This window comes from Lineus longissimus, chromosome 3, assembly GCF_910592395.1.
Source record: "Lineus longissimus chromosome 3, tnLinLong1.2, whole genome shotgun sequence".
In the NCBI taxonomy this organism is placed as follows: Eukaryota; Metazoa; Nemertea; class Pilidiophora; order Heteronemertea; family Lineidae; genus Lineus; species Lineus longissimus.
This window is the reverse complement of record NC_088310.1, coordinates 3,041,781-3,064,429: the sequence shown is the minus strand read 5'-3', so window position 1 is coordinate 3,064,429 and position 22,649 is coordinate 3,041,781. Positions and strand designations below refer to the sequence as shown.

At 40.5% G+C, this 22,649-nt stretch overlaps 1 protein-coding gene across 4 annotated transcripts in view; it reads left to right on the top strand.

Moving 5' to 3' along the window:
* The first annotated feature begins 731 nt into the window (after window positions 1–731).
* LOC135485378 (EH domain-binding protein 1-like) overlaps window positions 732–22,649 on the top strand; it is an 88,996-nt gene continuing 67,078 nt past the window's right edge. For 3 of the 4 annotated variants that reach the window (XM_064767352.1, XM_064767351.1, XM_064767349.1), the window contains exons 1-12: window positions 732–831; window positions 3,548–3,699; window positions 8,712–8,769; window positions 9,029–9,178; window positions 9,404–9,585; window positions 9,766–9,959; window positions 13,154–13,742; window positions 13,964–14,008; window positions 15,630–15,720; window positions 18,960–19,126; window positions 21,545–21,593; window positions 21,943–22,508. In XM_064767352.1, coding sequence (XP_064623422.1) covers window positions 3,599–3,699; window positions 8,712–8,769; window positions 9,029–9,178; window positions 9,404–9,585; window positions 9,766–9,959; window positions 13,154–13,742; window positions 13,964–14,008; window positions 15,630–15,720; window positions 18,960–19,126; window positions 21,545–21,593; window positions 21,943–22,508 — 2,192 coding nt within the window. In that variant the 5' untranslated portion in view covers window positions 732–831; window positions 3,548–3,598. The remainder of the gene's footprint in view (window positions 832–3,547; window positions 3,700–8,711; window positions 8,770–9,028; window positions 9,179–9,403; window positions 9,586–9,765; window positions 9,960–13,153; window positions 13,743–13,963; window positions 14,009–15,629; window positions 15,721–18,959; window positions 19,127–21,544; window positions 21,594–21,942; window positions 22,509–22,649) is intronic. The other variant, XM_064767350.1, reaches the window with a different exon arrangement.

Genomic DNA, 22,649 nt, shown 5'->3' with positions numbered 1-22,649 from the left:
AAGAAATTTCTCATGTATCTAGATTTAAAAAGTTACATTGTCTTTATAAATGAAATGATTCTTTTGATGTGATATTCTTAATTGGTTATGACCGTCTCATCTCTCTCGCCATGCTGTCAACACAGTGGAGCAGCCAGGCCTGAATGAAGATCTAAATGAAGGCATGAAGACCATCGCGCTATTTATTCCGTCTTCTGCCATGGTACAGGCAACTGAAATTTGAGATTGGTGAAATCCCAATATCTTTCAGTGTGTGATGACGAAACAATCAACCTCTGCCAGCTGCTTATCTATTCAGATTGTGAAGGCCTTGACACAACCTAAAAACTCTGAAACAACTACCCTCCTACCCTCTGCCAGCTGGTTATCTGGTCAGGTTGGGAAGACCATGTAAAAATTACACCAAGGTTATCACTAATAAACTTTGGAGACGACAGGACAGCCCACGTGACAACCAACCTCTTCCAGCTGGTTATCTGGTCAGGTTGGAAAGACATTGACGACCTTTCGTTCGACATGGGTGATACAAGACAACTGATTTGGTTGTACCATGGTAATCATCTCACAAGGACGGACAATGGAACAACCAACCTCTGCCAGCTGGTTATCTGATCTCACGAGACTGGTAGTACTGAAGTACGACTTGAGTACGACTTGGGACCAAAGTCACTGCAACAAAACAAAAAGTCCCAGGGAGCGAAACCACTGGGGGCGAAAACAACCGGATACCGAGTAAGTAAACATGGTGGACTCTGACAGTCACTGTCAGAAATTTGATTAAAAAACACCGATTTATAGAAAAATCCTGGAGTTGATTTGGCCATCTTTGTGGTAAGCTGTTTGCCTAAAACATGTATGACGTTTAAGAACCATTTTCCTGTTTTTTAGAAATACGCGATGCAAATTAAAGGGTAATTTCTGACTTGTGTTAGTCACTTAGTGCATCAAATGCATGGACATCACATAGTTAGACATCATTGATTGATAGAGTGTACATGTATGTTGTGTGCATGCATGTAAACAGACAGAGAGTTCTTGGACTTGCACTTGGAGAGGATGTGCAGACTGACAGCCAGTGATGTTGGAGTGGTTGGTGCCGTTTTCTTGCATGTATATGACTAGGGCAGGCCGATATATAGGCGCTCGTCATTGATCAAGAGATGGCTTACTCACTGTAATGTAATTGGCGTTGGCGTTGGCCTAGGGCAGGCGTGCGCCCTTTGTCAGTTTTGAAAGTATCAAGATGTTGATTAATAGTTGAAATCGTACCAGTCAGAGGTGGCTGTTCAGAGCCAAAACTAAACAAAGTAAATAATGCCCAGAATTTCAAAAATATGTTGAACATTGTCATCCAGTTTTCATCGGTTCTTTTTCTGCTTAATTATCCAATTGCCAACAGTTGTGGACACTATCCTGCTACTATAGATCAATTCTATCTTAGTTGTCACATGCACAATATGACTTATAAATAAAAAATAGTGGTACCAAACGCTGGTTTTGACAGGAGGCTTCTGTGTCTTGCTAAAATACATTTTGTAGGTGTTAATGTTATTCCCTCCTCTGACCTCTAAGGCAGGATGAGGTTTTTTGCATGCCACTATGACTAGGCACCAGTTTGGTTTAATATTGACCTACAGCCGTATAGAGACTTGCTTCAGCCAGAGTCAATTGCATGCTACTGAAGGGGTTAAGCAAGTAATTCGTGCCCCAGCTACAGCGACATTGTTGACATGTCCCATTTCATAGGCAGGTCTCATCAGCTTTGATTGAAAATGTTATATGTTGAGAATATGATGAATGTGATTTACAGTGATATGTCATCATGATAATGATACATGAACTAAATTTGTCTAGACATGTCATCACATGTTCATGATGATGGTGCGATAATTTATTTGTTGCCAGTTCATGATGTTGCTTGCAATGAAATATCCCTGAAGCATCAGCAAAAGGTGTTTTTACGTGCAGAATGTGGCACTCTCTGTCATGTCTGTGCAGAGGAAGTAATTCAATGAGAAATGATGATATTGACTTCACAAATATGAAGTCATCGCCAGCCAATAATTCGCCTTTGACTTTGAGATTGAAAACTTCTAACCTATGCCGCGGTGGGAAGAAGTTCGAACTAAATTTTCAGATTTTGTATCTGGTTACATGAATAACCTTGCTTGCTTACTTCTTGGTTCCCTTGGTTACTTTTCACTCCACATGTGTAACCGGGTACAAAATCTGGAAATTTTGTTCCCATTTCTGCACACCATGGTGTTGATTTAGAGTACGCCTAGGAGTATCTATCAGGAAGTGGCTTAGGCCTTGGGTTCTTAATTTATTTAGAGCATGTAGATACAGGCCTCTTGTTTTGTAGGTTACATCCTGATCACTGGATTTCCCAAGGCAGAAAGTGAAAACCAGTCATGATTTCTCTGAGACTGAAGTCAGTTAACAACACCATTACTTTACTGTAAATGTTACTCTGTTAATACTCATCGTATTAGAAGTTGGCATAAACCTGGCTCTCTGAAAAAGGATGTCCTTGCCCCCCCCCCCCCCCCCCCCCCCCGGGCCCAAGGATACTTTATATTTCAACAATACTAATCCCATTGTAGTAGATCAGGTCTGCATCACACATCGTTATTGCGTGTAGCCTTACTTCATGTATCTAGTCTCGATAAAGATGCCATTGTTATCATATCCTTTTCATGTTCAAAGCTCAGAGCTGTAACATGTTTCCATTGATTTAGACTTCCTAGTGAGGTATGTTATTCTTAACCGCAGACAGCCTCGAGCTTCAAGCCAGCTGCACTAAGTAGGTCAGCTACTACAGTCATGCACATGATGTATGTTCGCAGAAACGTCATTTTCAAAATTCAATTATTTCCAATGATGATGAAGCTGTCAGGTTGAACAGTTTTGTGCCCCCGAAAGTCCCTCTAATGCCTTGTATATGAAAATAAAACGTGGATGTGCCCTTGGCTTTTAATGGATTTGTAGATGAGATATGCTTGGAAACAGTATTATTCATCTGGAGTGTTTTTGTTTTCTCATCCTTGCGCCCAGTTTTCTGAAGTGGCCATTTGTCTTTTTTTATCTGTGTTTCTAAATTCTATCAACGTAACACATGATCGATTTACGTAATGTCACAGTGTCTCATATCGTACCATCAGAAAAATCTGCGCTTTAGAAATTACCGTTTCTTCCATTTTCCATGAAGCCTTTCAAGGAAGGTATTTTGACAGGAAATGACCAGTCATCTACTTCCGCTATCTCGGGCACAGTTGAGGTGTGGTCATTCAGTGACACGTGGTGGATTTTAATGATGTCTGTGCCAAAGAAATCAATTTTTTCTTCTTCCTTAATAGATAGCTCCATTTGCATGCGATGGCATTACAAGCCTCATGTATCATGTTAACTCCTCTCTACAATGTATAGCTCCAAGTCAAAAGGTCTGGTCAGTTTATGTAAATTGTTGAACTGTAAGCAGGCATCAGTGAATACTCCCCAATTTGGTCCCACCTCTCAAAGTTTGCCCCATCTTTTGTCCTTGCAGATTTCCTCATGAATATTTCTAAGTAAGAGGACCAGTCAAGCCTGAGCCAAAATGAGTGTTTGGAAGCGACTGCAGCGTGTTGGGAAGCGGGCATCCAAGTATCAATTCACCGCCTCTTACAAAGAGATGATGGTCGAATGTACAAAGAAATGGTAAGTCCTAGCGTATTAGTGCAGTTTCTCGACTGTTCATGTTATGGCTCAATTCCATGTATAGAAAACATGAACCTGAACCACAGTGACTCCAAATTCCAGTGTGTTGGGAAGCAGGTGACGAATGTCAGTATTTTGATGAAGAAAGGCAACTTTCATTTGGATTCCTTTGGCAGGAAATGTACCGAAAGCATCAATGATACATTGTGTGATGATATATTGTCAAGCAGTCCACTTGCTAAGCAGATTTTAGTTCCTAGTTCTTAGGATAGATAGCAGCACTTGCGTCATGGAGACCAAGGCCGCAGGCGTCAAGAGAGGGGAAGGGTTAATATCAGATACATTTCTCCAGCAATTTCGGTCACTCCCTGAGATGTGTCTCTCATCCCATATTCTACTATTTGCGGATATCCTGAATTCCGGCAGCGATTTTCATCCCATCCTTGTCCCCTGAAAAAGACCCTTGCTGAGCTGAACAGAGTGATTTCAGTTCCACGTTCTTAGGATAGGTGGCAGCACCACACAAGGCCAGGGACTATGTTACAGTTCAACACAAATCTATCTTTAAAACCAGTTTTTGAATAAAATATTATCGTTCAAGTTGATGGATATAAGATGACATCTGGATGTTACTGCTGCTGCAGGTTTATGCAGTAGGATGAGAGATCAATTGTTTCAGAGAAGATCGAGGTGGCACCAAGGCCCTTTCTTGGTCTTGCCTTTCTGGAGTGCAATCTATCATTTTTTGAAAACTGTCTATTCCAAGTTCGTTATTCCTTATTATATTAATTCAAAATTCGTTAAAAACAAAAACAACTGTCATGTAACTATCAAAAAATGTGAACAACTTTTGCTTTCCATATCACATGCCACAAAGACAACTCCTTGGATGGACAGTTTCAGAGCGACAGATTTCTGAATTAGCGATTTCACCTTGAGTTGCAGAAGAGGTGTCATTAAACGGCATAATGTTGACTATCATCTGGTCAAGTTTTGTCATCATCATATTCGGGTGCAGATCCTCCTTTATACCTGTGCTATAATCAGGATAATTATACTCTTAAGATGCTTCTTCTCCATTCAAATTTCCTGGTTTCAATGGATTAAAGTTTTACCACACTAATTAGCATGTTTTGTCCCTTGGGGGAAGGGTACTGGTAGTAATTTTGTTGTCATCTCATGACGGTTGGGCCTTTCTTTGCTAAATTCTGCCCGGGCTTCAGGTGTGACTTTTGGTATTTCAGTTGTCAAAATCCGCCACTGGCTTTTAGGAGAACTTTGTGTGGTTAGTTTTGCAATTCACTGCCTGCACCAGTGGCAAAGTTTTTAAGCTGTGATTTTGACAGGCAAACTGTTGTAATTAAAAGTTGTGCTAATTATAAAGTGGTGAACCAAATTTTGATTTTGCCTTATGAAAAAATACACTTTGCTTTGTCATTTTGAGGTTTTTGCGAATATGGTGTTTGAATATTCTTTATAATAAAGCAGAAGAATTTATCCTAGGGCTCTGATTTCTAACTCTTGGAGTTGGACTGAAATGATAGTGTTCTTTCTGGACTTTTTTCTCCATTTTTGTAAAGAAAAGGAACTGTAAAAGAGAGCTAGGGGTTTCCCCCTATTGCTCAACTCAGAGAAAGGGATGAGCGTGTAATGAGTGTGGCAAGAAAACTAACTGTGGGTGTAGTAGAGGGGGGGGGGGTCCTCTTGTTAGCAGTCCAACTCAATGGAAACAAGTCTAAAGCAATTTGAAATTTTAAAAAATGATATCTGATCTAACCATAATTGATGTTATATCTATCAGTTAACATCCATGATGACTCCAATTATTAACAAAAATATCCGTGCCAGTGGCGGGACATTTGATTATTTTTGGGACTGTTCAAGCAAAATGTTGACATCTGGTTACAAATGAGCAACTAACTGGATTGAGGGATTAGGAGAGGTGCACGGAAACCAGGGGGTAATCCTATCACACGGATTTTGTCACTTGGTCATGTCGTGAGTCGGGGTCTTCTTGCGACCTGGCCTATCTGGTTGTTGGGAGGGTGCATTGGAACTGCAACTCTGGCACCTGCAACAAATTGCAGCAAACAAACAAAAGTCTTTGTTGTAACGAGGTTTTGTGACCCATAAGATGACCCTGGCCGACTTTTGGGCACCAGCATCTCAGTGACCAAACTCTTAAGATTTCCAGAAAAACCCTCTCTGGGAAAAGACAAATCATCACTTGAACTTGAAAAAACTCCAAAATTTCACACTAGTTTTGCAGATTCCTTTCATTGATTGTGCGCCAGATTACAGATGTCATCGGTTCACAACGTAACGTATCATTTTACACCGACCCATGCGGTTAGAAAAATTATTACGTGTTCCGACATTGTTATTAACAAATTATGTGAGGGTTACATTAACTTCTGAAACCGCTATCAAATTCCAATAAATAGCGTTGATCGGGAGCCTGGACCCCCCATCGGTGGTACCCAGCATGTTCCGCCACAAAAATTGCTGAGTCGGCAATAAATCATGCCACGGGTGAGTTGAAATGAGCATCGGAGAATCCCGTGTTAGGGATATCTCTTCCACCCTTCAGGGCTTGTGTAAGCCTAGGAATTAGCCGTAATACAACCCTAGTTGGATATAAAACAATAATTGCATTATGTTGGGTGGTTTTGTCATTTCTCAGACAATGCGATATTAAGAATTTCATGTCGCAACTTTGAAATGTGGAAACTGATCAGATTTGATAAGTTTCTAGATTGTGATAAAATACACTCCCGGGAGATCATTTTAGATATCATGACCTTGTTTCTTTGAAATATCAAAATGAAAAAAAGAAGCATGAATATCAACTTTATGTCTGTTACAACTTGGTTTGAAAAATCATCCATATTTTCTCAAATCCTGATACTTTTTTGTGAATGAATGCTGCTATTCAAACTTTTGCTGTGATTGGGTCAGAATTAGCAAAAACCACAGAAATTGAAATTACACCAAATTTCCATTTTATGTGAACCATTTGGGAGGCACCTGTGGTCCATCTGTGGTTGGGAGGGACTTCCCCTAGAGGCAGGGAGGGCTATCACTTTCTGGTGTTGGTGGCCTGAGCCCCCAGGCACGTCCCTCAGTATTATTAGTGCATCAGAATTATCAAAAATCTTTACACTTTCTAAAAGCTTTGTCACACCCCACTTTGAAATTTCAATTTTTGCTTTTGTTGGAAAATTACGGATGAAAAGTTTGAAATTTTGGTGGAAGTTGGCTGATCTGGATTATGGTCAGCTTATTAAAGGATTTGCATTGTTTATCCTTCAAGCTATTTTGCACCTTTGGACCAAAAATTTCAAATCGTAAATCAGGATGCCCTCCTTTCGGTTTCAGTGATGATCAAAATGTCGAATCAGGATAGTTCATCGGGTATGATTTTCTGGAGTGTACAGTCACAGGTGATGATGTGTGACGACCAAGTCCAACTAATGAGGTCGCATTCTGTCCAAATTAGATCACAACGTCTTGAAAAACGTCCTTGCATCATAAGTGGTTGTGAATAACACTCAGGACAAAATGATCTTGTCAATAATAACCACATCGCTAACTTTGACCAGCCCTTTTTCTTGAAGCATATCCAGGTGGCATGCTTTGGGTGAAGCGCTTGGTTCTCCGAGATGGCAGCCTTTTTCTCCGCCATTACCCCGATGAGTGCCGGTCCATTCTAAGACACGGATGCGCTCAAAAGGAGGAGGAGACCAGCACAATACTATGACATCTGTGCCAATTATTCCTTATTGTACGTCAGCGCTAAACTTTGCCGAGTTGTGTTGAAACGACCGGTGGAATTGTCCCAACATGTGTGGTCCCCTAGGGTTTCGAAGGATCGCCACCGTGAAGTATTACAGAGACATCCAATGGAGACGATGGTCAAATCTTGTTAAATGACACTCACCAAAGAGACAACAGTTTATATCGCTGATTGACTTAAAGTTAAAAACAACTTTGAAGTGCTGAGTTGTTTGGAATGTTTTAAGATTGCGCTGGGTGAGCTAGTGCATGTTATGAATAAGGATCCTTCTGGCCCAATGTCTGTGCTGTCTTTTTTTCTGTCTTTTAGAAATGTGCTTGTTATTGTGCGGTTACTATTTCAAACAACCGAAGTCACCAAGTCAGGTCAATCCCCAGAAAAAGGTTCCTAAAAACTGGCAAGGGAAATTCTCTCTGGAAACAAAAAGGAAAGTTCCCAGTTAGAAATATGGCCTGTCAAAATGGAATTTATTTTCTACAGAAACGTCCATAACTTTTTGTTATACTCCATTCTGAGGGTAAAATGCTTTCTCGATATTGGGCGGTATGCTATGATTTCTTTTCTCTAAAAACGTGATATTTCTAGTTTTCCAAAGAAAAAGGACATTGGTAATTTTTTTGAATTTGAAGACCTTGGAAAAATCTCAATTTTTTCCTTTTGAATTTGACATCTCTGATAATATTTCTTTGGAAACCCAAGTTCATCATCTGAAACATTATCAATATTGGATAAGGGTCTATTACGTACAGAGATGGGATGTGTATGAGTACGCTATGTAGTATGTTTCAGACAAAGACCTTCTCTTGGGATTTCCCAAATGGACTTGCAGTCTTCTCCAAAATGTTGTAAAAAGTTGAAGAATGGAACCATTTCAGCACTGTTTGTTGTGAATGCTCAGTAACAGATCTGAGATTGTAATATCAGTTCACTGGTTTTAGGACAGGAGGCGACACTGGTGTTCACTCACACTCGGACAAGTTGTTGGAGAAGTTTTTTCCAGTGCCTTTGAAATAATGCATGTTGCCCCAGGGTTTTGTCCACCTTTGAGGCTGGGACTGCGTATCCATGTTGTCACAACCATCACAACCACAACAAAGTTGCGAATATAATAAATGAAATCATTCTTTCCTGTTTTTGAAGTGTTTCCAATCAATATTGTAAGAAAGAGTGACAACAATATTTCATAATATTTTTAAATTACGTGATATATTTGCAGGCAACCTCATAAACTCTGTATTGTTTGGACAAGACGTAGTCGAAGACGGTCAACTCAGGTGAGCAAAAACAGGAAAAAAGTCATTCTTGATGGATGGTGATCATATTGTCAAGGACGGTTTAGGGGATCAGACCTCTCCGAGTGTGAAGTCATTGCTGATAGCATCACTGTTAACAATGGTCAAGTTACAATTACAATACAGCTCACTACAGCTTACTGAGAATCAGGCAGGCAGTCCAGTTTGCCAAGCTTGCCTTACTTGAGAAAGGAGAACAAAACCATACATTTTTTATCAATCAATTTTTTACCAATTTCAGGTTCTTACCTGGGAGCCAACAATACAGAATCCATACAAGGGCCTTGTTACATGGACTGTCCCAGAAAATATTGAAATTACTGTGACACTATTTCGCGAGTCCAGGCAAGATGAATTTGAGGACAAGGATTGGACATTTGTCATAGAAGATGTAAGTAAAGTGAAGGGTACTCTGGCTACTAGATTATGAGTGACCAACATTAACACTCAGTCATGATTTCACCACAGTGACATAAAACATCATAGGAATTCGCCAGCCTGTTTTACCCAAATCGCCCCACAAGTTTTCTGTGTATGATTGTTTCATAAGTTCTTTCAAAAACCTATAACTTCACTTTGAAGTAACTATGCTAAAAGCTATTGTTATATATTTCAGATCAGTAAAAGTGGCAGGCGGAAGGTGCTGGCGTCAAAATCTATAAACATGAAGGACTTTGCAAGCTTCGTCCCAACTCAAACAGAAGTGAAAGTCAAGATGAAGCCTGCGACCAAAAAGATTGTCTCGGCCTATATCCACCTGACTCTATCTTGTGTGTTTGTCCGAGAGGGGAAAGCAACGTGAGTATAGGCCTGTATAGTCCTGATACTCTGTGGGAAAGGCTTGTGAAAGTTTGGTGACACACTACGTTCTAAATAGTGAGGCATCACTACTATTTCTGCAGTAAAACTGCCCCAAGGCCATGTCGCACAAAAGATGCAAGGAGAACTACATATTGACAATAAAATCATTTTTTTCAGTGATGAAGATATGCAGAGTGTCGCCAGTTTGATGAGTCTGGGCAAGCCTAGTGACATCGGCAACATTGACGACTTCCTAGAGGAAGATGAAGCCGACAAAGAGGACAATACGGCAAAGTTTAGCGAGCTAGCAGCCAAGCTAGCAGCAATAGAACGTGATGCTGATGATGATGACTTTGGTCAGCTTGATGCTAGTAAGTGAAGTTTGCACCCGTAAAATGAATCGTAAAAACATCAAACATTCCTTTTGTGAACTTAATGTAGAGAAAACAAAAACAGTGTCAATGACGACCAATCCTTGAACTCCAATCCGGGTCAATGAGCAGTGGGAAACGCCCACCCCACCCAAAATGGCATTATCGTAAATCCCTTTGGAAAAAATTCCATGTAATCCTCGAGATGAGATCACGACCGCAATCACAGGAAAAAACTAACATGCAACATTTTTGAGGTAGACCAGACTAATCGCGTGAAGTCCAATAAGTTCCGATAAGAACACAAGTTATTAATGAAAATAACATGCTTGATATAATATTGGCAGGATACCTGAACATTTTCTTGTCAGCCCTGTGGAATCTTCGTATTTTTTTTGTCCCGGTGCATTCCGAAGTGATTTTTTTGTCTTGATAAGGTTGCGAACACTTTTATGTGTCATTAATATGGGACATGATAATTAGTTTGTGGGAGGCGCAGAGATTGAGCACTGAAAAAACTGGAAACAAGATACCATCAGTGGGTGAAGGGTGTTGAGGTTTAGTTGCTACAGTTGTGTATCTGTATGGTGTGGGACAGGCTCCTACTTCTACGAATGTGTTAGCTCCTCAAGCCGTAATACCTTGCCACTTTTCAGGTTATTTGCCTTTAGTTTTCACAGATCTTTGTCACTTCATTGTTAGTGGAAGTGCCCTCGATTCTTGCTTCAAGTTTGCCTTTGGCAGGCTTTAGACAAAATATTTGATCAACAAGATGACAAGGACCCGAATAAAGCTTTAAAAATGTCTGCCGACATTTAATATTGTGACAACACATCTTGATGTTTACACCAACTCATTCTACATAAGATGTTGTCTCCACCTCTCAAAACTAATTTTCACCTTCGAAGACATGTAACGCACAAGAAATGTCGACCTGTCAGAAGAGCGCAGCTTCAAAATGTTCCATTTCTTATCAAGCGTCCGTCGGATGGGCTTACGCTGATCCTATTACGAGTTCTCCCTTGTGGGATGCAGTTCCATCGTCGTCAAACTGCACACTCACAAATCCTCTTGATGGGTTTATGCTTTTGGTGAAATATCGCAAATAAATGGCTACTTTAGATCATAATGAAGAGACGACAGTGACTTGATGAAATTTTCACTGGCTGACTTGATGTTTTCTTGGCAATTTAATCAAGGGCGACAACTTTTGGGAAAGATGTTCACTTTCTTTTGCCTGTCACAATTGTGGCTGTATTTTGTTGTGAACAAAACTCGCATGTCCGAACGGATATTAACTGTTTCCTATGTTTTGAATAGAGCACACTCTAATTACTGTAGCGCCATTAATTCAATCAGCGAAAACAAAACTCGTCAATCCACCTGTCTAAAGAAACCAATCGCAAACTAAACATCTGACGGCGATGCAATTATCACCGACTTTGAATCAATATGACGAGGCCATTTTCTCCCTCGGTATTTGCTCACCCTGTGTCGTGCGAATGGAAATGGAGACTTTTGGCAACATCGCAGTGTTTTATCAGCGAACTTAAAGACCTGGCACGAAGCTGAATAATGTCTTCGTTTACCTGTATCATTGTCAGCGGGTGATCGATCCCGTTCGGTCATCCAGCTGGATACACCGCAAGTCTTTTGATGAAGCTATGAGTACATCCTTGCATTGGGAAATGCCCTTTTTGGCATAGAGTTATCCTCTTGGCAGTATGGGTATTAGATAATTTGGAGAGATTTTCTTCTATTTTACATGTTTGAGTCGATTGTTCAACAGCAAGCTTCATCATACATGCCATTGAAGTCATCTCTTGGTCTATTCTCAACAATGACCCTGCCATCTGACCCCGCCATATTTTATTGAAAAAACGAAATGCTAAACATGTGGTCTTTACAGAAAAACACACCAATGAACAACAGTAACATGTGCCTTAAATGAAAGTATCGCAGAATAGTGATCCGACAAATTAGTGCTAAATATTGGGATTTTCCATTGATGTGACATCAGTGACCTTCATGTTATTCACCCCCATGGGGTGGCTGTGGCAGAAGGCTAATGAAATGGTTTGGACCTCTTTGGGGTACCATGGTCTGCGAGGCTCCCCTATTAATTATTGGCCAATAAGGACGAGTCAATTATAAAGTTGTCTATTGGTGCACCTGGTCGGTCGGATGACACAATAATTGCGGAACAAGTGGATGGGAAGTAATCTGTTCATCAGTTTTTCAGGCTCAGCACTTCAGCAAATGAGATGATTGTTCCGACTCTGCTGAAAAGTACAGTGGAACCCCGGTCAACAGCTTTGAAAATTTTTCAGAATTTTGAACTTATGAAAAAAGGGATCTCTTGTCTCAGGCTGTAGGGCAAAGTCATTTCTTAATCATTTCCCATTTCTCTCATTGATGTATAAACCAATCCAATTGAAGGCGTTTCTGTCAGGAATAGTACCAACCATAGTATGGACACTGACAGTGAAATGGCCCCCAGCTATAATACATTTGATTAGTTTTCCCAGTGGTATGTCCTCGTAGAGAGGACCCAAAAGTTCGCCCTCTTGATCAGAACACATGTAATTTTCGCCCGTTCTTACGGTCACAGATTTCTCCACATTGCCCGCAGCTATGCGTGATTAACCAAAGTGAAATTACTGGTCAGAGTTAATCTTCTATAACTGTGATCATGAATACTATTCTTCTTGGTGTTGCGAGAAGCGGTGGGGGTTCGGGCCGCAAACACTGAATCAGGTGTGCCGATAGTACTGATTAGCTTCCTGTCTCTGGAGGGGGTGGCAAAGTGGCTGGATTAAGACACTTTTCATGATTGAATTTCACTTTTTTGTTGATAGGCGTTTTGTTGAGCAAACTGTAACTCTGCGCCATTGTAATTTTCAAGGATGTGATCAGGACTCATGCAAAATACTCTACACACTGGTTGAGAGCACTGGTCTCATTCCTCTGGGGTTTCCTCCTACATTTCATTTCAATTTGCCCAATATTGTTTATAGAGCTGATGGTACCCTACAGTTTAGTACTGGTTCAATTCTTAACTCAATGTGTCTCGTGAAAACTTTGGCGTCTTTGGCAATGGCAACCTCGAGTCTAAGTTATGAAACTGCACAAAGGATTAGTCAAATTATTTCCTGCTATCTTCCATAAAAATCCGTCTCCTTGTCTCATTGTAGGTGGTTCCAGCCAAAACAACACAACATCCAGCCTAAATCCTTTTGATCAGAGCTCTTTTGGTGATCTCAGCAAAAACTCAAATGAAAGTCTTGAAGCAAAACCTCAAAATCCATTTGACAATTCATCAGATTCGACCAATCCGTTTGGAGATGATGGAGGTGATGAGACAGGGAATGATCGTGGAAAGAACAACGATCCGACATGCATTTTTGAAAAAGTGGGTGAAATGAAAACATCAATTTCCGATGGCACTCGGAAGAAGGCGATGACTCTGGACAATTTTAGGCGAGGCTCCGGAGATTTCAAAATGTCTCCGTCTGGTTCCCCGAAGCATGGCAGCCCGAAGAATAGTCCAAAGAGTCGTGGAAAGTCACTGACGTTAAAGGCCTTTCCTCCATCTTCTGAACCAAAGAAGATAGAACGCAAGAGTTCTCCACGGCCGATATACCAGGGGACGCCACCGTCGACTCCCCCGGAGGAGAAGGACGTACCGCTCATCGTTCGTCCTATTACGCCGCCAGATGAGATAGAAGCGGCTTCTAGACCCTTGGCGAGAAAGAGGGGGTCAGACAAGGTGGACCTTGCAAGGTTTGTTGTTTGTTTTATCTGGTTGTAGCTTTTTGGTATATCATTAGGAACAGTTTCATGTGAAAATAAAAGAAGTTTTTTTGCCTATTAAAGACTGACTGACGTCAGGGTGAACAAGTTTGCCGCAGGACTCATCATCGCCACCTACTTCGAAATTGCGTTTTACATCCCTGCCCTATTGTCCTGGGTCCAGTTGACCAACATGTTTTAATTCTCAACAGGTTTCTCTTTGTTTCTGAAAGCGCTGAGGCTGATGAGGCTGAGGAGTAAGTAGGGAAACTAACATGGGAGGGGACTGTTGACATGGGGGTGAAGACCAGGCACTGAACATGCTTATCTGGTGTGCATGACATATTTTTGTTTGTGCATTCTTTGACCTCTGACACACTCAGCAAGGGTGTGAATGGAATAATATGCCAGAGGAATTCCTTTGCATGTTAATTTCTGACCAGTAGGGTTTGGCGTTGTTTAATGCATACATAATTTAATTGATAGTACATGTTCATGTATTTGCCTGGTCTTTGCAATGCATGCGTAATCACATCCTGGTGCTTTGATTGATATTGTAGGTAACCATTCGATTGATAATTCTATTAGTGTTGTATTTCTTTTAGCTACAAACAGAACTAACCAAAACTTTTACTTGCTGATGTGATCAAAAGTACTTTAAAGGAATCTCAAATCTCTCTTCTTAAATTACTTCTAATTATCATGACTCTCTGAGTGGACAAAATATTGTTGTGCTTCAGCTTTGACGAAACTGGTTAGAAAATATGAAATTCAATATTCAGTTTCAAGTGATCTAAAAAATCTGAACATGTCACCAACGTGAAAATGAAATGTCCTGACCCGTAATGGTTTCAAACGTCAACCCCCTAATAGTAACAGACGACAATTCCTATCGTCTGCTCCTCCATTCATGATTCTAAACAATAACCTGATGACTTCACCTCCTAATAATGCATATACAGGTCCTTTTGAAATTCTAGTAATTAGTCTCAGTAAATTACTCGTTAGGAGGACAGTGATTTAATGGGTGACATCTTTGATGAAGTTATACTGCCATATGGTCATGACCATATGGGTTATTGTTTGAATTGCATCTTAATTTGGATACATAATCATAGGTTTCTTGGACGTTTCAATGATGCTGGCTTTTAACGAGATGTTTCGATTGTGGAGACGTTCTCTTCTAGAAAAACTGACAAGTGATTGCATTCATCATTTTCATAGAGTATTTCTTTCCATTGGTGCAATTCTTCATTCAATACCTTCAATGGGTCATCAGATTTTACCAATTTCTCCCCATGAAAACATGCTAGTTATCGAATTCAGAGTTTTCTTTACAGTTATTTGAGTGCAGAACCAGGGAACCTGTTCTCCTGGATCTGAATGCCATGGACGGGGCATGGGTTCTTTTAACTTTTGATGCCAAATGTGCAACATATTGGGGGCATTGTGTGGGATTATGAAGGGGTTGACCATTATCATGCCACATTAGGGAAGTTCATCATAATTATAATAGGAATCCTAAATTGACTATGATCCAGGCCATGGACAGTAATTCATCCGAAATTAAAATATTTGAGAAAGAAGTGTGTAATTGTATGTAATTAAAAAGAAATTTCAAGGTGAAACCCAGCGTAAGGAGAACTCGAGCAACTTCAGGTTTCTGATGGTAAATGGGTGAGGTGGTCTTCAATTAATAGTCTGAATCTTGGGTGCCTAAAGATTCAGCGTTTGCGAAAAGGACGTGTTCCACACATCACTGGTAGAACATGTATTGCGATCCTTCAAGGCAAGACAGTAACAAGAGTTCGCTTGCGTCTCATTCTCTCCGAGGCAACCAAGTTCTAGCATAATATGATTATTTTGTTTTCATTTCAGTGATGAGGCTAAAGATGCTGGTCAAGAAAAGGAAGAAGATGCTGCCAATCTCGGTAACAGGAATGCCTTGGAGCCACTTGACCTTAATAAGGTTGGTGAAGATATGGTTTCGGCAGAATTAGTCCTTTGCTGAGAGGAACTTTTTTACTGGGTTTGTGTTCTTCCCCTGTAGTAGTCCCCATTATGAGAGTGGGTACCCAGGAGTGCACCACTACTTTTGACGACTGTTTTTCCCCCGCATGTTTGAGGATGACACTATTGCTGGCACCATTGAAAGATATTGACAACTAAAACTGTCATCAGATCAGTTAACTATTGTCCAGAAAGAAGTTATTTCCTAGAGTACTGGCCCTTCTGGTTCCTGTGTTACTAAACCTCGTCACGATGTCATCCAATTCATAAACTGACCATTGTCACTTTGAAAGACAAGCAATCTCTTACTGGTCTTCAAATTCAATAGCACGCTATCGGCAGACCGCAGGGTAATTTTCTAATGTGTCTATGAACTGAATGTAGCATCCCTGGTCCATATGTTATTCCATTGATGCTGGATACCTCATCAGTCGCCAAATGTTTCAAGTATTGTTTCGCTATAACGGGACGATATTGGCTTTGAGACTGAACGGCTTATTGTACACAGACATACTTGTTCCAAAATGGTTGCTAAATGTGGAGATCGGTGGGAAATACCGACAAAACAGCGAGGGTCATCTCTTTTGAAGAAACACTGCAAGCTGCTACTTTATCCCTGAGTCTGAACTTTTTCTGCAATTGGCTGATGACTTTCTCTTTGTGCCCTTGATTATATACTTTGTATATTCTCAGGCCCTTTTCACACTTTTTCATCTCCTTCCTTGGAGTTGTATCAAAAATGGGCAGATAGACTTATTAACCAGGTTGTGTTTTTTTCCAATTGACTGATGGCCACGCAGGTTCAGATGCTGGGCAACGTATTAATCATTACTTATTGCTTTGTAGTCCTTGTCATCTTCATTATCCTTTTATGTGATTTTGGCCCCTCTGAAAGAGCTAAATTGATGAGGGTTCCCATCTCAGGAACGTGCCGTTTTTCAACAATTGGTTATGTGGAGGACAGGTTTTTATAAGAAAGTAACAATGATATTTTCATCAGGTGATTGTATTGTTATCTTTCTGTAACAATGGGAAAGTTTTTCTGAAGGTTTTTCAATAGGTAATGCAGTAAAGGCCTTGATATCCAAGTGAAGATTTTAGGTAGTTATTGAATCCTGGAGGTTTTCCATCAGTGTTTTTTCGTGAAATGTATTGAGGCAGAGAGGGGAACCGATATGGACTCGTTCTTATTTCAGGAAAATCTTTGAGATTGACCAGTCAATGGAGTGCTGAGGGTGCCCCCTTTCTATCAGAATCCTGAATCTTTCTCTAAGGCCTTGTCAACAGTGATTCAAAGTCTGGAAGAAGTTTAGACTTATAGAAAATAAAAGAAGTATCTTGACAGGAAGTTTCATTTTAATGAGCACTATATGTGCATATTGTTTTCTGATGTTACAATTCTGGGTTAATTCTTCAGGAAAATAGATATCATCTTAGTGCGCTCGGGTGGCAAATTTCATTGAGACGGCCATATTTTGTCTTGGGATGTCTTTCAGGCACGCTTGTCATGCCCCGAGGGAGATATGGCTAATCCTCTCTCTGGATCCGAGCGGCGAAGATTCGACAAAACCTCTACGACGAGGTTGCTGGTTAATTGTTGCCAACCAAGCACCGGCAAATCCCCGTGTTTTTAGGTACTCCGACCATCATAAGCAGACGGTTCTTATGGTCCCTTGATCTGTTTCATTTGCCCGCACAAATTGCTTTTTCCGGTTCCTAAATGTCGGCGAGGATTTCCGTGTCTTCTCGTATCTGTTTGGCTTAGCGATGAAATTAACTCCAATTTCCTGCTCCAGTTGTTGCATCGCATGCCGGTGAATTTGGGGCCCCAAAATGCTGGTTATACATTTTCTAGTTGAGATGATCCTGTGAGGGCTAAGAGAGGACTAGGATTGAGAATTTGATGAAGATGCAATCATCACGCCATTATGCTGCATTGAATGCCGCAGTTTTGGGGATCCAAAAGAGTGTGGTGTGCATTTTCGAGCCAAGATGATTCTTTGAGTGTTTAGGGGACATGAAATTGATAATTTGATGATGGAATCTTTGTGCGGCATGCCATGTAATTGTTGAAATAGACATGTTCTGGAATTGGAAACTGTTTGTGTTAGAGGGTAAAAGATCCAGGATGTAGGATCCGAATCTGTTATTGTGATTTCATGACTCTGTAAAAACTCCCTTGGGACATTTTAATGTAATTTGCTCTGACATAGGAAACAATATAAATGGTGAATGGATCGGAGGACAAAGCTGAGCGTGTATGTTACTGCTCGTCGAGGGAGTTCGGTCCACAATGCTGGGGATTCGAGCACCCTACCAGGCCAGAGCAAGATTTTTTCTTGGAGTATATTCATTTTAGTGGGTTTATCCCCTAAAATTCAACTCTGGATGAAAAAATTTTCTAAGTCCAAATATTTCTTTCACTTTTTTTTCTGCTCAAAATAAAGAAAAATCATCAGCCCCCCCAAATTTTTTGGCTTTGAAAATTTTTCAGAATTTTGAATAAGTTCAACAATTTTGGCGGGAAAACTTAATCATGCATTTTGTCCTCGGATTTTCAACTTCACTAACGCGGCCATTTTCAACCTCGGTCCCATGAGTGGTCGTGTTACTGGGGTTACACTGTACTATTGTAGCACTGTCATGGGTTCCATTGCATGTCGTCTCATTTTACTCAAACTTAACAATTGTGACGCATGAAAATTAATTGCTCCGATATGCCGATGACTGCGTTACATGATACCTTAATAGCGCTCCTGTGTCTTAGCTGAAGAAGTGAAGACGATGCTGAACAGTATACCTCCCATGAGGCCATAGTTCTATGGTTCATGTACAAGATTGAGAGGGAGGGGTTAAGTTAGATGATAGGCTGATAGGCCAGCCAAAATAGGTAGTTGTTTCATTCCCATTGCTTTAAACTGAAGGAAGAATTCCAGTTCATTAGTTGCCTCCTAGGTGGCAGCACTGAAGGAAGGAGGTTTGGCCGCCTAGGAGTGAAATGATGAACTAAATGACTGCTCTTAGCATAGGATGTTCTTGTGAAAAACTCAGTATATCTGATTTCAGTGCAACTCTTTTTGTTGGAGTTCGTCACAGCCACAGAGCAAAATTTGATGATAAGACGATGACAAAGCAGGTTGTAAAGGCTTCTGCTTCTTTCAACATGTTTGATGATCCTAATTTCTTTTCCCATTGCAGTCTGATCTGGGGCAACAGAAGAAGGCAACGCCGAGTCAAGATTTGCTAGAATGGTGCAAGGAGGTCACGAAAGGTTATAAAGGGGTCAAGGTCACCAACATGACCACATCGTGGAGGAATGGCCTGGCGTTTTGTGCCATAGTTCATCACTTTAGCCCTAGTCTCATGTAAGTGGATGCAGTGATGCCAAGACTGAGCAAAACAGTCTTAGTCTAGAAAGCCCAATCCTAAAGACCTCACCGCAAATTAGTGAGGTGCAACAAAACTTGGTTGTCTGCTGGCAAAATGTCTGACCTGATGGAAGCGGACGTCGAGTGTAAGAGAGGATGTAACTCGTGGCAAAATGTTGCCGTCAAAATGCCCCAATTTTCATAAAAATTTTCAACAAATTTTGATTTTTGATTGTGATTGTGCGTGGTTACTGCACTTATGATTCATTTCAATTAAACCCAACACATCATTCGAATAAACTGATTATAGCAAAAACATCAAACATGAACTTAGGTTGGAAATGACATGAGTTAAATTGCCTAAAGTGAGATTGTGTGGCCATGGAACCACTCTGACCAGTTGCTGTCGAGATGCCGCTCTAAGCGCACACGTCGAAGACCCAACTTGGTCCTTTGAAGTTATGAAATGAGATTATAACGTCCCACTATTCGTGATTTTAAGGGATTTTCTCAGAAAATTTTACATGGGGGATAAAAATGTCATCATTGTTAGTGTACTTTCCTGCACATCTAAACGATTCGCCTTCATTCAAACAATTTCGCGTCTAACAGATTACCAAATGACAAATGTAAAAATTGCCTTTTGTGAATGCAAAGGATTTAAGCTGGGTGCTTTACCGAGTAATGTTTCTGTTAAAAACATGATGCACTATGATTTCGTTTGACTTCAAAGTCAACAGATTAAAACCGGGTGACTTTTGATGTTCTTAAGTTTCAAAATGAATCGCGAGTTTTGTTGTCGATTCTGCGTCGGCTGCAGACGGAAAGATGCGCTGCATTTGTCTCCCTTTTCCCATTAAACAATTAGGTGCTTACATCAGTCAGTTGCCGGAGCGATGTGATATTTGCGATAAAAATAGAAAAAGTCCCAAATGACATGGGGATTAAATGAGTTCAGGGTGTATCATTATTTAAATGGTTCGAAATAAAGAGTAAAACGGTAGTTAGTGATGATGACTTTGCGTCATGTTGTTTGATCTTTGATATATTCCTCAAAATGTTCCAAGACAAAGTTCAGGATGGCAAACTTTCTCTTTCATCTTGCCGTTCATCAAATAATCATAAAAGCTATGCTTTGCAGGGATTAGAAATTAATGGCCGACCTGCCAAAATCAAGGGATTTTAGGACCTTTTAACTTGTTTAATAATACGCAAATGACAGAAATAATCCCTGATGGGGCCAAGATGAACTATGTGAGCCCAGTATAATTAACAAGTCATATAACTAAAAAACTGTAAAAGTCATGATTTCTTTGGTGTTAAAAAGATTTTTGAGTTGTCACAGTGTCTGTCCTTAGTTTTCTGGGTTTGGTCTTCAAAGGGTGGAAAAAAATTGATTTGAAAAAAATCACTGATCACTTTGTGACATGAGCTCCCTCTATGTTTGCTGTGTTTGCAAGTAACTCCTAAAGATAAAGCAGATGCATTATGTCCTTTGTCAACTGGGTGGGCCTCCACAGGTGCTTTTCTCCAAACAATGGCATAATCACGGCTATGTTTGACATCAAAGGACCAGAATGGCCACAAAATTAGCTTGTGCGTTGATTTTTGCGTTGATTAATCTTGAGGATTTACTCATTTCCTCTGTTCGCTCGAATCATTGCTTTCTGGAACTACTGATGTTGGTCATAGGCGTTATGATGATTTGGTCATTTATGGCGCAGAAAACCGGAAGAAGCAAAAAATGAGAAGAATATTTGGATGCTACTTCACAAGTAGCAGTAGTAGTAGTAACTAGTGTAGTTCTCCTTCAAAACTGTAATGATAAGAATAATTTGTTCATTCATGACAACAAGTCACATTGCAAATGAAAATACAAAACATGTCCAAAGAACCCTGGCCTTGTAAGAAATATTACTTTGTTATGAATAGATGGTTAATTCTGGGGGTAAACTAATCACTAACTGTGTCCATATGTCGATTAGTCCAAGCACCTTGTCACAATATTGTGACAACAATGCAAGAACAGGGGATTATCGTTTAGTGCGTTGTATTTCTGCCGCGATGAAAATGTGCGAAATTGATTAATTCAGTCGCTTCCACTACATTACGGCTGTGTTCGTTTCTTTCCTGAACTCTGACCTCGGCGACGAGAAATCCCGGCTGGTGTTAATGTAGCATGAAAAGTTAATTAATTGAGTAGCGGCCATCAGTTATTTGTCCGGTTTCTTCCTGCAAGTGCTGGAAATCTATTCTGATTTGTGTCGTCAGTTTTTCGTTGCGGGTCACAATAAAGTTGTGAAAACTAGTCAAGTGGTGATATTTTTGTAGAGAGTCAGAAAACTAGGGGTGCTTTTCATGAAAAATGAGTTATCATGTTTTCTCCGGTTAACAATATAAATTATTTATTTGCAGTGATTTTGATACACTGTCCCCTCATGATATCAAAGGGAACAATAAAAAGGTGAGAGAAGGAAAGAAATGGACGATGTGTCATCATATTGCTGGACTCATTTATTGAATCACTTAGGGCCATGACTTGTTGACTGAAAAAGTTGTGTAGGCAATGTCAGTCCTCGAGAAGTGGCACTGGTGAAACTGTAGATGGTCTCCAGTAAATTTGAATCCAGTGAACACATTGAATTTCATACTGAAATTGATGATTATCAATAAGCTTTTGTCCAAAACTTGATATGAGGTGTTCCTGTCTCCTTGGATGGTGGGAAGGGTTGGCAGACCAGGCCTGAGAGTCCTTGTCTTAGGATTCAATGTAAGATATAAAATATCTAGGTTGTCTTCAATTCTGTTTCCAGGCATTTGATGCTGCTGCGCGCTGTGGGGTCCCCAAAGTGATAGAACCCTCAGACATGGTACTGCTGACTGTGCCGGACAAACTTAGCGTGATGACGTATCTTTACCAACTGCGCTCCTACTTCACGGGGCAGACTCTCGAGGTGCAACAAATTGGGAAAAACACAAAAGAGAGCACGTACATGATTGGGGACTTCGATTCGGATTTAAATTCGAAAATCTCAAAGGAAATGTATGGAAAAGAAATCCCGTTGGAACGCCGAAATGAGCGGAATGTGCTTAAGAAAGAAAAAAGTGACAGTGACATATCAGCAAAGTCGCGTTCGAGTTCAGAGGAACCGTCAATACCGACTAGTGCTAGTTTTACCATAAGTAAGGACAGAGGTGTGTCGCTGTTGAAAGAAAATGCTCAACCGGACGGGTCACGGAAGATGAAGGCGTTGATGACGCGGAAACAGTTGATGAATCCGTTTGATTCCGACGAGGAGGAGTTACCGAGTCCATACAATGATATCGTGCAATCTAGTCAAAGTTTGAACGCAAGTTCGGAGGAGAAATTAAGTGACAGGTATGATAGATAGCTTGAAAATTATCACAAGTACAGTTGGGTATATCAAGAATGCATTCTCAAAGTCCAGGCAGAGCTTATAGAAGCTCAGAAGTGTGAAAGACAAGCCAACTTTGGCCGATTTTGTCTATACCTTGGGTT